Genomic DNA, 13796 nt, shown 5'->3' on the forward strand with positions numbered 1-13796 from the left:
TTCAGCATATATATACTGTATATACGGAATATCATTGTTTGAAGAGGGTAAAATGTGATACCTTTAGTCTCGTGGACATCTGAAAGCCCCGCGGTTTCTCTGTCTCTCCTCCCGGCCAGATGATCTTCCTCTGATTATTCATCACCACCTACATGGTCATGACACCATGATTAGAGGAGTGCTGACATAATGTGTGGACCTGATGAGCGCCAAGCACAGGGGAGTCCAATACTGAAGAGTCAGCTGCTTTAGCAACAGCTCAGCATCTAGCTAATAAAACCTGCTTTCTAACTACCATGCTTACTTCTTCATAGAGGTGTAATAGCAATAGACAGGAAGATCACAGTAAAAACAGAAATAATCACTGTTGCCATGAAGTTACCTGTGTTCCATTGTAAATCCCAACTTGAATGAGTCGACTCTTCTGGTAGTTGAGAATGCTGTAGTGAGCGTACTTCCTGTCGCCATCGTCATTGAATTCCACTCGTCCAGTGAGGCCCTCTGGGTACTTTGATGACATCAGAACCCTGAGCAAGAGGAGAAATTGAAGTAGATCTGAGTGTGAGAGTGTAGGGGAATAGGCAGAGTGAGAAAGTGTTTGTGTGTTGGTGTCTTCCTAAATTATACAAATGTACCTTTTGAAGAGGGGCCCGGTCTTCCAGATGTTGGTGTTTCCCACGCAGCCTCTGGGCGGCTCAGTAATGTTCTCCTTCTCAAAGAGCTCCTGGATGGACTGGGCCACCACGGCCACTGCGTCATTGATGTGGGCCGACTCGTTCTTGCCGTTGATGAGCTGGAGGCCAATGAGACCTGCTCACATCACACCAACAGCAGAACAAAATAAATCAGTGACCTGCTAGACTACCAACCATCCGGATCCTTTTGCAATACACACACTAAAAACTTATAGGAACCTCTTGTTCAGCCATCACGAGGAAAGGTCCAACCGCAAGTTTTTGATCCAGCACCAACCTGTTGCTCTATTTGTGAAATGAATTTGGATCATCCAGCACTGGAAGTCTTTGAAGCATGAACTTCATCTGGATGGAAATTGATTTCGGATGTTATTTTTTTATTCCTTTCCGAGAAGAAGAAGGCAACATGATCAGAGAGCAATAGCTAGATCAATATTTTGAGGTTGTTAGTGAACTTTGCCCAGCATGGGGGGGAAAAAGAGTCCCTTGAAGTTGGATCGATTCAATTCTATCACCCACTTTATAGGGGTTAGTTTGGAAAATACCACAAGCAGAAAGCTATAGTGTATGTCTGGGACCAAACAAACATACATCAACTAGATTAGAGAATTAATATACAAATGACATTAACAATCCAACTTCAGCTAAGTTTTCTTATTGCAACTGGTCCAGTAGTCTTGCAGACTCCTGAAAGAAGCCACAGAGGTGAGTTTAAGACAGCAACAGATGCTGAGACATGGACATGACTGACAAAGAATTATCTGCAGGGATCGGGGCATTGCCTTACGTTAGATAGCGCTACTAATCGTCTGCACTGAGGGACGAGCGTCACGTAGGAGTGACGCGACCTAACGTAAGACAATGGGCGTCAGGGGTGTTGGAGTGCCTAGGGGTTTACGCTTATGTTTGTGACCACATAGTGACATATTACGTGAGACTTGTGCAGACTCCGGGACATAAGAAAGGACAGTTGTAGCTTACCATTCTATTTCAGTTACACTTCAATGTGGGGGTTGCAAAACACCCTTTATAAAACTCACGATAACCAAGCTATTAATATATCAGAATGGCATTATAAAGGCAGCAAGCGAAATTTTGGATAACCCAACATATTTTTTAGGAAACATACATGTACGAGTTAACCTATCAATAGTTCTGACTATAAATAAATAGGTTCGGAGACACAGGGCGTAACACTGTGTTAACATTTGTTTAGGAGATTATAGTGTACATTTCTGTGACTCATTTAAAACCTTTAAACATAACAAAATGCTTAAACGTTTAAATGCTTAACACTCAACAAATAATCATACATAATACATGGTTAATAACGAGGCATTCACGTTATTATGGGTTTTCGCCCTAATCGTAGAGGTGAGATGAATGGTGACCCCAGAAAAAGGCCAGCATTCTGAAGTGTTTTCCAAGTGGCTGCTGGGTAGCAGCGTACGGTACGTACCATCTGGTGCCTCACTCAGGGCTTTACCCGACATCTCCCGCTCTCCCACCAGCCACACGTAACCCGAGCCCGTCATGTTCAGGAAACGGGCAGCCTTGTAAACTGCAGCAGCGTCCTCTTCACTGAAAAAGAGATGTTCAGTGACATAGACATGGTTACTTATCTTTAATTGAAATCATGGCAGTAAATCACTACTGTGTGACATTATGCCAGCATTTAGCAATAGAGGTGTAAACTATACCACTTTGAAGTGTAAGTCATTGTAAATCATGTTGTGGTCTAAATAGGAATAGTGAAAATGTACTTATGGGAGGGGCTTTTTGATGGGAGGGGCCTGATGGGACAAGTGGGAGGTGCTGTAAGAGGGTCTCACCTGGCGGAGAGGATGATAACGCGAGCCTCCAGCTCTTTGGCCTCTAGAAGCAGCGCAGTTAAGTTAGTCTCCTGGCTGAACTGGAGGACTTTCTCTGCCTGTGATTGGGGCACAAGATAAGTCAAGCCAACTACTTACCCCCACCTCAGAAACCATGCTGACTCTTTACCTGTTGTGCTCGATTTGGCAGATTTTGTTGAAAAAGGGAGAGAGGAAAAAAAGGAAAGCGATCCAGGGAAATCGGCTCAACTAAAAAAAAATTGGAGGGGGAAAACGTTTGCATTTTTCGCATGCAAACTGAGGGTTACCAAGGCTCCAAAGAAGGACGTGCATGTTAGGTAGGGGGGAGAAGAAGGTCAATGCAACCAGTAACTAAAAACAGGTAAAGAGGAATGACGGGGAAACTTTTCCCCCCAACAAAAAAACTATTGAAAACTAGGGAGGTGCTACAAAACAGGAGGGGGTAGTAATCTGGGAAAGGGTTTGTCCCACACTACCGGATCTCCACAAAGGAATAGACTTGCAATCTCTTTTTTTCTTCTTCTGAGGACATGCATTCCTTTATTTGAATGAAAAAAATGAAAATGGTTGAAACGGAGCGCTGTTCATTTGTTAATGTTTATAGTCTTTCCATAACAAAATCATTGTTCAGTGAAATTATAGGGATAATGTCTCAAAGTAAAAAGAAACACGTGCTACCAAGATAGGGGCATTTCTGGGTCGGCTGGTGACTGCTTGGGCTGGTTTCTAGTTGCTACGTTTGGAAAGTTGGTGGGCGGCGTGCATTGACCATGCAAATATACCTTTGGTCCTCGCTTGTTGTCATAGGACAGTTGGTCGAGGTTTTCATAGTTCCTTTTTTTATTCTGATGAGTAATGTGCACAGAGAAAATATGCAGACACAGAAGAATATTATAAACTGTTGAAAATGGATCGCAGTAAAGCATTCCAACAAATCTTCACTTTTCTGCTTCAAATTGGGATCCCTAACACTGGGGCTTGCAAAGTAAATCAAAGACACTGACAACTAGCAATCCTATTTAATGCTATGTCATATGACCTCATTCACAATCTTTCAAATACTACTCAAGACCCTCAAACCATTGTCCAGCATTGGTCCAGAAACAGTCATACTCTCTGTACAACAGTGAGATTGATAGGGCTAAAATGTCTGTGTGTCAGCAATCCCAACAGGTAAACAGTCTGATTCTGCAAACTAATGGCCCTCAGGCTCTCTCCATTTTGAATTCCACTCAGTTCCTGTATATTGTGAAAGGAGCCGCAAGGCAGTCTCCTGCTTTGCCTTAGTCAGGGAGCCATTTTGCAGTGAAACACAGCATCTTCTGCTTGACAGACCTGCCTCCCCTGATGCCCGACCTTTCAGCTCAGACCGCAGGCAGGCAGAGCGCTCAGGATCTGCGTCCTCCACATCCCAAATGCTACAGTGACTCTGCCGCATTCGTTCATTATACTGCCTGACAAGCAAATCCAAAGTAAATCCCATTCTCCTCAATTGTATTCACGCTCACTCCATTGAAAGGATTACAGATCTGTTATGCCTCAAATGTAATCTGAAGTTATTGTAGTCACTGCTGCTCTGTAAAAGACACTGCTCCCCTTCCAAATGTTGCATGCTATTGTGTCGTAGTGTTTCACGGTCAGTGCACAATCATAAACCATGGCATTACAAAACAAGTATTAATCGAACTGGAGTGAATGGGACTACAGTCTTCATTTAGAATATAAATGATCAAATCATGTATTGAGTCCCCAAACCCAAATCTATTTTGGTCCATTTCTTTCTCTAGCCCTCCACCATCTTGCAGCTGTCTCTGTGTGGCACTGCAATGCCTTGGTAAAAAAAAAAACTGTCTAGATGACTGGCTTTGTTTTCCCAAAAGAGTTCTTTGGGTGCTCTATTTTTTCTACTTCAGTCAAGCATGAATATTGTATGTTGTGTCGCTCATGTCAGTATTCTGACTGAATCCACTACAGGTAGAAGATTCTCGCTACCGGCTGTGGTATAGAACCCCATATAACTACTGTCCCTGTGACTTGTCACAGCAGCACAGCACATAAATCTGCAATTACAGTGTGAATAATCTGCACGATACGGAATATGAAATGTGAATAAATAGAATATTTATATTAAATGAGGAAATGACACAAACTCCCCAAATGTGGCAAACTCAGCATTCTGTAAATCTATATAATTGTTGCTTATGGCATTATTTAAAAGAGAGAGTGAGAGAGAGAGAGAGAGAGAGAGAGAGAGAGAGAGAGAGAGAGCGAGAGCCAAGGTCAGACAAGATGGATTCCAAGAAGGAAGAAACATGTAGCTAGCGGTTAACCAACTATTATATAATCAAATGTAGGTTATTTACCATAGAAAACTCCACTTCAACACAGGTAAAGTCATTGTATAATCCAATAAAGTCAAAATCCTTTATAACAAGATGATTTATTGACAAAAAGTTTGAGTGTGACTGATGAACCACAACATGTTTGACATTTCACCTCTCCCTTCGGTGTGGATTATCGTGAGCATGTGTCTGTCACATGAACCGTTTCATCAGCCTCTGATTAAATTACTCTTCCAATCAGGACTCATTTCACTCCGTCACACAATTACAGGAAGGAGCCCCGAGGGGAACAAACAGCGCAGTGTCAAAAAGTCTTAACCACATCCTGTCTTTTTAACAATGTGTAAATTTGGTCCTTCTCTTTTCCTTTAGGGAACATGATCTTTTAGGGCAGGGGTGTCAAACTCATTCCCCGGGGGGGGGGGGGGGGGGCGAGCGTCGGCAGGTTTTTTTCACATTAAGAACAAAATAACCAGGTGAGGGGAGTTCCTTACTAATTACTGACCTTAATTAATCAATCAAGTACAGGGGTGGAGCGAAAACCCATTCCCTCCGTGGAATGAGTTTGACACATGTGTTCATCCCTGCTGTGTTTTAGGCTTCAGGTGGATCAGCATATTTAATGAGCTAGCTACCCAGCAACACAACCTCAGAGGTGACTCTGGGCTAAAGCAATGCTTATGGACAGTTTGTCACATGCCTGTCATTTCACTTGTATGGTCTCAGTCCAACATTTGACAAGGACACAATAAAACCAAAGATATGTATTTCACCGTCTTAGTGTCTTAGCACAGGACACGATGACCATCTGATATACTGCTGTATGTCAACCATCCATCACATTACAAGTCTCCAAGTGAGCATTACACTGGATTTGTGAACTGCATCCCTTCCAAACAACATACATGTACCACAGCACAAATATTCATCAAGGATCTATGGACCATCATTCTGTTTGGGAGTCATTGATATTTTGCAAAGCCCCAGGTTAAAGTCCGCTATTTGGCTCCCGTTGTGGATTGACCCAGGAGAATTTGACTATGGTGAAAAGCAACATGAGATGAGTAAAAGATGTACTCAGATCAGAACACATTAGACGCTGTAGATGTCTCTAGCATTTTGATGTTAGCCAATGTTTACACAATGGTCAGTGAGAGATGTGTTCACACGACAGAAAGGAAAACAGTTATATACATAGAAGACCTTTGAGAGTTAAACAGAGAGTACACACACACACACACACCCACACACACTGGGGGTCCGGCGAGCCCGAGCGTCTCACCTTTGTTTCCCTCTCCTCCAGTAGGGTCTCCAGTCTTTTCTGCGCGGCCCGCCCCTCGTGGTCATCGCTGACGATCAGGATGATGTGGTTCCATCGAAACTCTCGCATCATGTCGAACCACACGTGAGCCTGGTGGGAGTACGGGGGGACAGTCCGCAGAAAAGACAAGTGGATACTCTGGGGAGAAAGCAAAATAAGAAGAAGGAGTGCGAGTGCGAGGAAATGATTTGCTTGTTATCCACGGTTTTTATGTTCTTTCTTACATATTCATGAGGCCTTTGCAGTTGTTCACAATCAAACAGAAATGTCTTGTCCTTGCAAGACATTTGGAGCAGAATGTAATTCGTCCACATCTATTTTGGTAGCTAGAGAAGAAGTGGAGTAGAATGTATGTCTCTCTTATTTGTTTAGATCCCCATGGTCTGCTCCATCATTCAGCCCCCCCCCCCCTCTCTCCCTCCCTCTCCCTCTGTCCCTCTCCCTCCCTCTCTCTCTCTCTCTCTCAGTCATTTCTCACCTTGTCGGAGTAGATGGACATGCGTGTGGTGAGGCCCACAACAGGGATGCGGTAGAAGCCTGCGGTGTAGGACACAGGCGTGGGGGTGAGGTGGTCGTTGGACTGGGGAGGATGACTCACGAGGATGGCATACACCTGCAGGGACAAGTACGGGGATTAAAGAAAAACACACACCTGTAAAGAGAGGTGAAAGGATAATAAAGTGTATGGACTATTGATTCCTCACTGCGACATGGAAATGTCAAATCAGCTCTTTCCTCTTTTAAACCATCCTCACTTTTCATTAGCATAATTGCTGCATGGTAGATGGTTATTCATTTGGCTCAAAGCTGAATGACACTTATCCTGGATGAAGTAGATAGATGCTCCTCAATGCAGCTCTACTAACTGTATATCGATTCTTAGATTAATAGGATTCTTTAGAAATGTAAAACTGATCCAACTGAGGGGGAAGACAAAACTGGCATGATATGCAGGCATGATGGTTAGTGTGTGCAGCCCGTATGGTTGGGCCTCTTTCATCCGAAGAGCGCTTCCAGGCATCTACCATACCATCTGTCATGGACCCTCTCTCGAGTGACTAACATGACCACAGAGCCAAGACCATCTCATTGAGTCTCTCACATGGTTAGGTCTCCATCTAGGCAGTTAGTAGGCACTGTTCCATGCATTTGACAAGTAAAGGTACATGTAGAACATTGGCACCTTTTTCATCCCTGCAGCCCTCTGAGATGATAGGATGGGACTCAGATATTGTGGAACGTAGGGAGCAAAGATATGTCAGCACATAACCATCTCTATCAATTACAACAATCATTACAATGAAGAGGACTGGGGACATTGGAATTGAGTGGAGGAATTAGGGAGAGACCTTTGTGTGTGTGTGTGTGTGTGTGTGTGTGTGTGTGTGTGTGTGTGTGTGTGTGTGTGTGTGTGTGAGAGAGAGAGAGAGAGAGAGAGAGAGAGAGAGAAAGAGGGATGGGGGAGGGGTGGTTCACGCCTCAGTTCTCTTCACTACATGACATTGCTGCTTTCAGAAGCAATGTAATGCTTGATGTGAATGGGATGGACGAGGGTTTTAGCAATGTGTTTCAGTGTTGAAACAAATCTCAAAGGGGTAACATCGCAATGCATAACTTATTAATGTTGTTTTCATTGTTAGGTTTAAATTGCACCAGTCGTATACACAAAAGATATTGTGACCTAAAAAATTATCGCACTTGAAGTGAAAAACACAGTAATTTTTCAAGTCTAGAGCCAAAACCCATTGCCTTCCATACACATGTGTGTCTCATTATTGATCTAGTAATAACATAAACCAGTTATAACTACCCATTTCTAATGATTAAATCATACAATTTTCTATAATACAAACTAAACGCCCTTCTCGGTGACATAACGGCAGATGAACCAAGGCATGCACCCCAGCTGCTACCCCTGTGATGCTTTGATGGACGTGCCCATTGCGTACGTGGCCATGTTGGCCTCCTTTTAGGCAACATTTCGTCACATGGCACGAGCTGTGAAAATAGAAACTGCAGTAAAAACTCATTTAAGGATGCATCACTCATTTCTCTCTTGGTTAGTTAGTTTGTTTGCAGTTCAGTGGATCTGCAGCTGTGTACACTGAAGTGAGTTGGCCTCTCATCCCCCACAAATCTGTGTGTTTTTGGCCCTTAGATAAAAAACAATCCGTCCATGGCTTTTAAAGGATATATTGATTGTCCAGTTCTAAATGATAAAGAATAACTTTTGTATAAGACCCTTGAACACATAGCTTTGTCTGGATAATAGACTACAGATATGGGGATAGAGATTTAGCCACAGGCTCACTGCCCGTTTTATTTTTAATGTTTGGCCTCAAGTTCTGGTTTGGTAGTTCCTCATTATATTGGCTACTGTTTGTGTAACAACAACATATGGATATCCAACATAAATAGGTAGAATTTCACTTCAGCTTCCATCTGTATTACCATATGTGATGGATCTCTTAAAGGCTTGGCTGCAGTTTCATTGTATTGTTATCATAGCCTAGGCTTGAAGAAATATTGTATATTAGAGTAACACAGTGTATATTTGCAAGAAACTGACCTTTTCCCTAATATACAGTCCCATTTTTAACCATATAAACTGTTAGGTTTGGGGTTAAGGTTAAGGTTAGGAGTTAGGTTAAAGGGGAAGGATTAGCTAACATGCTGCAGGTTGAGAGCTTCAAGTTCCTTGGTGTCCACATCACCAACAAACCAACATGGTCCAAGCACACCATGACAGTTGTGAAGCGGGCAGGACAAAACCTATGGGTCCTCAGATCCTCAAAGGTTCTACAGCTGCACCATCGAGAGCATCATATGGCAAACGCTCAGCCTCCGACCGCAAGCCACTATAGAGGGTAGTGCGAAAGGCCCAGTACATCACGGGGGCCAAGAGGAAGGCCCTAAAAATTGTCAAAGACTCCAGCCACCCTAGTCATAGACTGTTCTCGCTGCTAACACACGGCAAGAGGTACCGGAGCGCCAAGTTTAGGTCCAAGAGGCTTCTAAACAGCTTCTACCCCCAAGCCATAAGACTCCTGAACATCTAGTAAAATGGCTACCCAGACTATTCACATTGCCCCCCCCCCCCCCCCCCCACACACACCACACCACTGCCACTCTCTGTTGCCATCTATGCATAGTCATTTTAATTAACTCTACCTACATGTACATACCACCTCTACTAACCGGTGCCCCCGCACATTGACTCTGTACCGGCACCCCCTGTATATATTGTTATTTTAGTTTTTACTGCTGCTCTTTAATTTATTGTTACTTGTATCTCTTATTCTTATCTGTATTTTTTTAAACTGCACTGTAGGTTAGGGGCTCGTAAGTAAGCATTTCACTGTAAGGTCTACACCTGTGATTAATACAATTGGAACCAAAATGTTTTCATATAGGATTCACTTTAAAACATCCTTTTGAATCATTTTTTGACTACCTGTTTTGCCATGTATAAATATGTTATTCAATGCGTTTCTATGCGCTAATAGCAGTAAGGCCAAATTAAATGTTTATTCCAATAATTTTTTATATATATATTTTTTTTTATACCTACAGGTCCCTGGTTCGAGCCCAGGTTGGGGCAAAGAGATGGATGGAAGCAACACTGTTACACATACCAAACGTTACATATCATACTAATTTGAGTGTCCCGGATTTACTGTTATGTTTGAGCTATGAGATCAGGCAGGAAACAGGTGGCACATTGTTTCGCAGGCACTGAGGTTATAGTCTAGAATGAGATGCTTACTGGGTTTGTTCATTGCAAATAAAGTGATCGTCACAATATATCGACCTCATCTGCCCAATTACTCACATCAGTCAGTTCCCTTGAAGCAGAAACGGGAAGATGTAACACACTAAAGAGGATGATTAATTCCCCCCCCCCCCAATAGTGGCCATAGGCTTCATACAAATGTTGGACAATTCTCTGAGCCCTCTAAATGATTTGGATTCATATGATTGACATTGAATAGATGGGCTATATATGTGCTAATGACTCATGTTATTAGGCTATTATCATTTAACACCAATGCTGGCACGCTGGCGCACTCCTGAGATACCTGGTTGGAGATGAGGTCCTCGCAGACGGAGAGAGCCATCTGGATAGCGTTGGGTTTGTGCGTTACGGAGATGGCGGTCAACTTGAATTTATCTCTCCCGTATACCTGGTTCGCCTGGGTCACTGCATCCTTAAAGACTTGCTCGTACCTCTTCTGGCTCAGGACGGCTCCGATGTTCACTATCTTCGGCTCGCAGCCAGCCCGCGCACAGGAGCACGAGAGGAACACCGCCAGCAGAAACAAACGCATCGTGTAAACGACCAAAACGCACAGTGGACCCCAGATCCGTCTAACCCTCGTGTTGGCAGGTGGGCTTTCCCGGATTCTGGACTGCACTGTTCACCCGGTTACCACGACTTGAACCACCGTCCCGCTGGACAGTGTGGAAAATCTGCACATTTGATTTAAGTGCAATGCGGAGGAATGTGCATGGTCAGGACCTTATGCGTTGTTGGACTATCTCCGCTGTTTCAGAAGCATTTCTTCAAAGATTATTATCTTCCTTTGCCTATTTCCCCCATTGTCTTTCTTCCAATGTCGATATAAACGAGTTAGAGCATGTTTCGCGGCGTATGCGGCTCCCTTTGTGCACAGTATTATTGCTCTACCGGTCCTCTGTGGGCTCGGCGCGGGCTGTTCTGTGAGGTGGTAATACTGACGCTATGCTCGGGGCTGAGCGGCTGTCCTTGGTGCTGACAGCTGTGCACGCGCAGTGGTGCGCGCCTCCGCGATCTATCTATGATTTCGCGTTGGCGTTCTTCTTCTAGAATGTCACAGGAAATGAATCAAAGGAAGCTAATCATCAACAAAAAGTATTTTCAACATCTCAACAACAATGTTATTCACTATATGACAGGAATGGTAGTAGGCAGTTTAGATTATGAATAGGGCATCAAAGAAAAGCAAGACACAATTGGTGAGTGAGAACAACAATAATTGATCTCATTAAAAAAACATCATATGTGATGAAAAACGAATGATTTCTTAAAGTGTGAATATTGTAGGTTACTTTAGGTAGGATAGATAAATATTGCAGATGGTTGCTGCCATTGCAATGAAAATTGACACCTCAATAATCCAGTGACCCAACGATTCCAATATGTGAGATTTGTTCTCAAACAGTACTCCTATAATGCACGGAGTAGATGGACCCAACCCACTGGCCACACTGGTTGAATCAACGTTGTTTCCACGTCATCTCAATGAAATTACATTGAACCAAAGTGCAATAGATGTTGAATTGATGTGTGTGCCCAGTTGGAAGCCTGCTTGTATATTTGGCTGGGGATGTGTCTCCGGTCTCAGTTGAACTGGCTGCTGCTGTAAATCCCCATCATTTCATAGACTCAGACCAACCAGGACCACCAATTACTTGTAGGCTACATCCCCTCCCTCTCCTTTACTTTCAAACAGCCAATCAATTATGTAACCATGTCATCCATATTTCAACCTCTTCAATCATGCAAAACCTCCAACGTAAGCTACTGCGAGCACTGACATGGGGATATACAAATATAAAAACGGCTGAATAATTTATAGAGTTGCATCTTAAAGCATTGCCCAGCCTGGTGTACAATGAAATATTGAAGCTCAACTTCTTCCAAAAGTGTCACACGAATGTGTCGTTTTACCTTATTTGTATTGACAGATATGTGTGCTGGTTAGATGTTTTGTTTGATTGTGGGGGCGGGTAATGTCATTTGAGATGTCCCCGAATGGAGAACGGGAGCAAGGTGTCCAAGTAACCACAGGAGGCACAAGAGCATCCATCTTGCTAAGCAGGGGGAAAATGTTCAACCATCCTGGTTACCTAGGAAACAAGCCTCTCTCTCCACAGTGTTAAGTTTCTGAACATTCATAATGCCTAACATCAAATAACATGTAGGCTATTGAACATCAAATAAATGATGGCACAGCTATTACTTTGAAGCACATCACACTGGAGTATTGACAAAGCAGAGTAGCCTAGGTTTATTTAGACTTAATGTCATTGCAATAGAGTACCACAGTATGAGTCATAATACCCATAAAACGGTCAAACAAGAAATTGGTTCCAATCGTTTTTCCACCATTCATTTTTCCCATAGGGGATTTTAGAAACACTTCAAATAAGGGCTGTGTTTCATGTAGGCCTACCACAGGGTAACATTTTAATAACAAGATGACTTTTATTAATATATTTGCTGATATTTACCCCCCCCAAAAAATGAAATGTTAATGTGGCTACCATAAAGAGCTACAAATGTCATGATCTGGATGAGACTGTCGAATCGAGGTTAGGGTAATAATCTCTGGATTAACTACCTAATGTTAGCTAAATTTGGTAATGAATAAATTGGCTGAATATACTTAAATTGACAATTCTGGGAACTGTGTTGTGCAAGTTTTAAATTGATACAAAACCTGTTAGCAAAGGTGTCAGCTAGAGATGACGTGCAGGAGTTTGCAGGGAGTTGTGGTCTTGCATGATGTCTTCTTTGATGCGAATTAGCATTTTCAAATCTGAGAGTAAATAGAGCCAAATATATTAATAAATGTCACCTTGTCCGAGAGAGATTTATATGGTTATCAAAACAACACGCCAGGGTAAGACTACACAAAACACAGCCCTTATTTTAAGTGTTTCTAAAATCCCCTATGGGAAAAAGGAATGGTGGAAAAATGATTGGAACCATTTCCATGTTTGACCGCTAGGTTTTATGGGTATTATGACACTTCCACTGTGGGGCTCTATTGGAAGATAGGCCTAAAGCCTATCCTAGTTCACTGTAAAAGAAAAATTAAAACATAAAAATAAAAAGATAATTCAATGTACAGTTGAAAGGCAATCAGCTGCAATAGGATTGTGAGTTTGCTATTTAAAAAAAATCACACACAAACTGTTTGTTGTGAGTTTGCACAACAACATTTTTGCTACCCAAACTCACAATCCGATTGTAGCTGGTTGCCTTAGAATTGTCCATTGAATCAACTTTTTTTTACACTGTTCTTCCCACATTAAACCCCACACATGTCCAAGTAAAATCATGTTTCATCTAGGCAAGTTAGGCTACAAGGTCAACAAAGGCTGTAAAAGTGATGGTTTGTTTATAAACCAGACGATTAATGGTTAAATCTCATCTGTTTTATCTCCTTTAATCAATAGTTGATAAATATTTTATTTAGCAGGAAGTAATCTGTGAGCCCTGTTGTGTGTTTACAATGTAAATGTCATAAATGTTCAAATGCAAGAGTCATTTTGACCGCTAGTGGTTGCATGGTATTGTTGTTTCAGGCTCATGAACATATTTTGAGGCGTGTCTTGTAAGAGGTAACATTTGTGCCACCCGTGATGGAGAGTACTGTACCAATTTCATTGATATGTGGTAGTAGTGCCCCAACAATTAAATGTGTATAGGGGATAGATTGAAATGGCAGGAAGTCACAAAATTGTAATGGTTGAGTATTTGCCATATCCTTTGGTCTGTTTTGTTAAGGCCCCTAAAAGTGCATGTGATATAGAATAC

The 13796-nt window shown here is 42.5% G+C and overlaps 1 protein-coding gene across 2 annotated transcripts in view; it reads right to left on the bottom strand.

The window, feature by feature from the left end:
* Positions 1 to 10974, bottom strand: part of LOC115101217 (glutamate receptor ionotropic, NMDA 1) — a 28216-nt gene extending 17242 nt beyond the window's left edge. Inside the window, exons 1-9 of one of the 2 annotated variants that reach the window (XM_029620537.2) lie at positions 10291 to 10974; positions 6690 to 6824; positions 6173 to 6349; positions 3331 to 3393; positions 2528 to 2625; positions 2155 to 2276; positions 636 to 810; positions 383 to 527; positions 62 to 148 (exon numbers count right to left, since the gene is read on the bottom strand). In XM_029620537.2, coding sequence (XP_029476397.1) covers positions 62 to 148; positions 383 to 527; positions 636 to 810; positions 2155 to 2276; positions 2528 to 2625; positions 3331 to 3393; positions 6173 to 6349; positions 6690 to 6824; positions 10291 to 10539 — 1251 coding nt within the window. In that variant the 5' untranslated portion in view covers positions 10540 to 10974. The remainder of the gene's footprint in view (positions 1 to 61; positions 149 to 382; positions 528 to 635; positions 811 to 2154; positions 2277 to 2527; positions 2626 to 3330; positions 3394 to 6172; positions 6350 to 6689; positions 6825 to 10290) is intronic. The other variant, XM_029620531.2, reaches the window with a different exon arrangement.
* Between the last annotated feature and the right edge of the window lie 2822 nt (positions 10975 to 13796).

This window comes from Oncorhynchus nerka, linkage group LG19 (assembly GCF_034236695.1).
Source record: "Oncorhynchus nerka isolate Pitt River linkage group LG19, Oner_Uvic_2.0, whole genome shotgun sequence".
Classification (NCBI taxonomy): Eukaryota; Metazoa; Chordata; class Actinopteri; order Salmoniformes; family Salmonidae; genus Oncorhynchus; species Oncorhynchus nerka.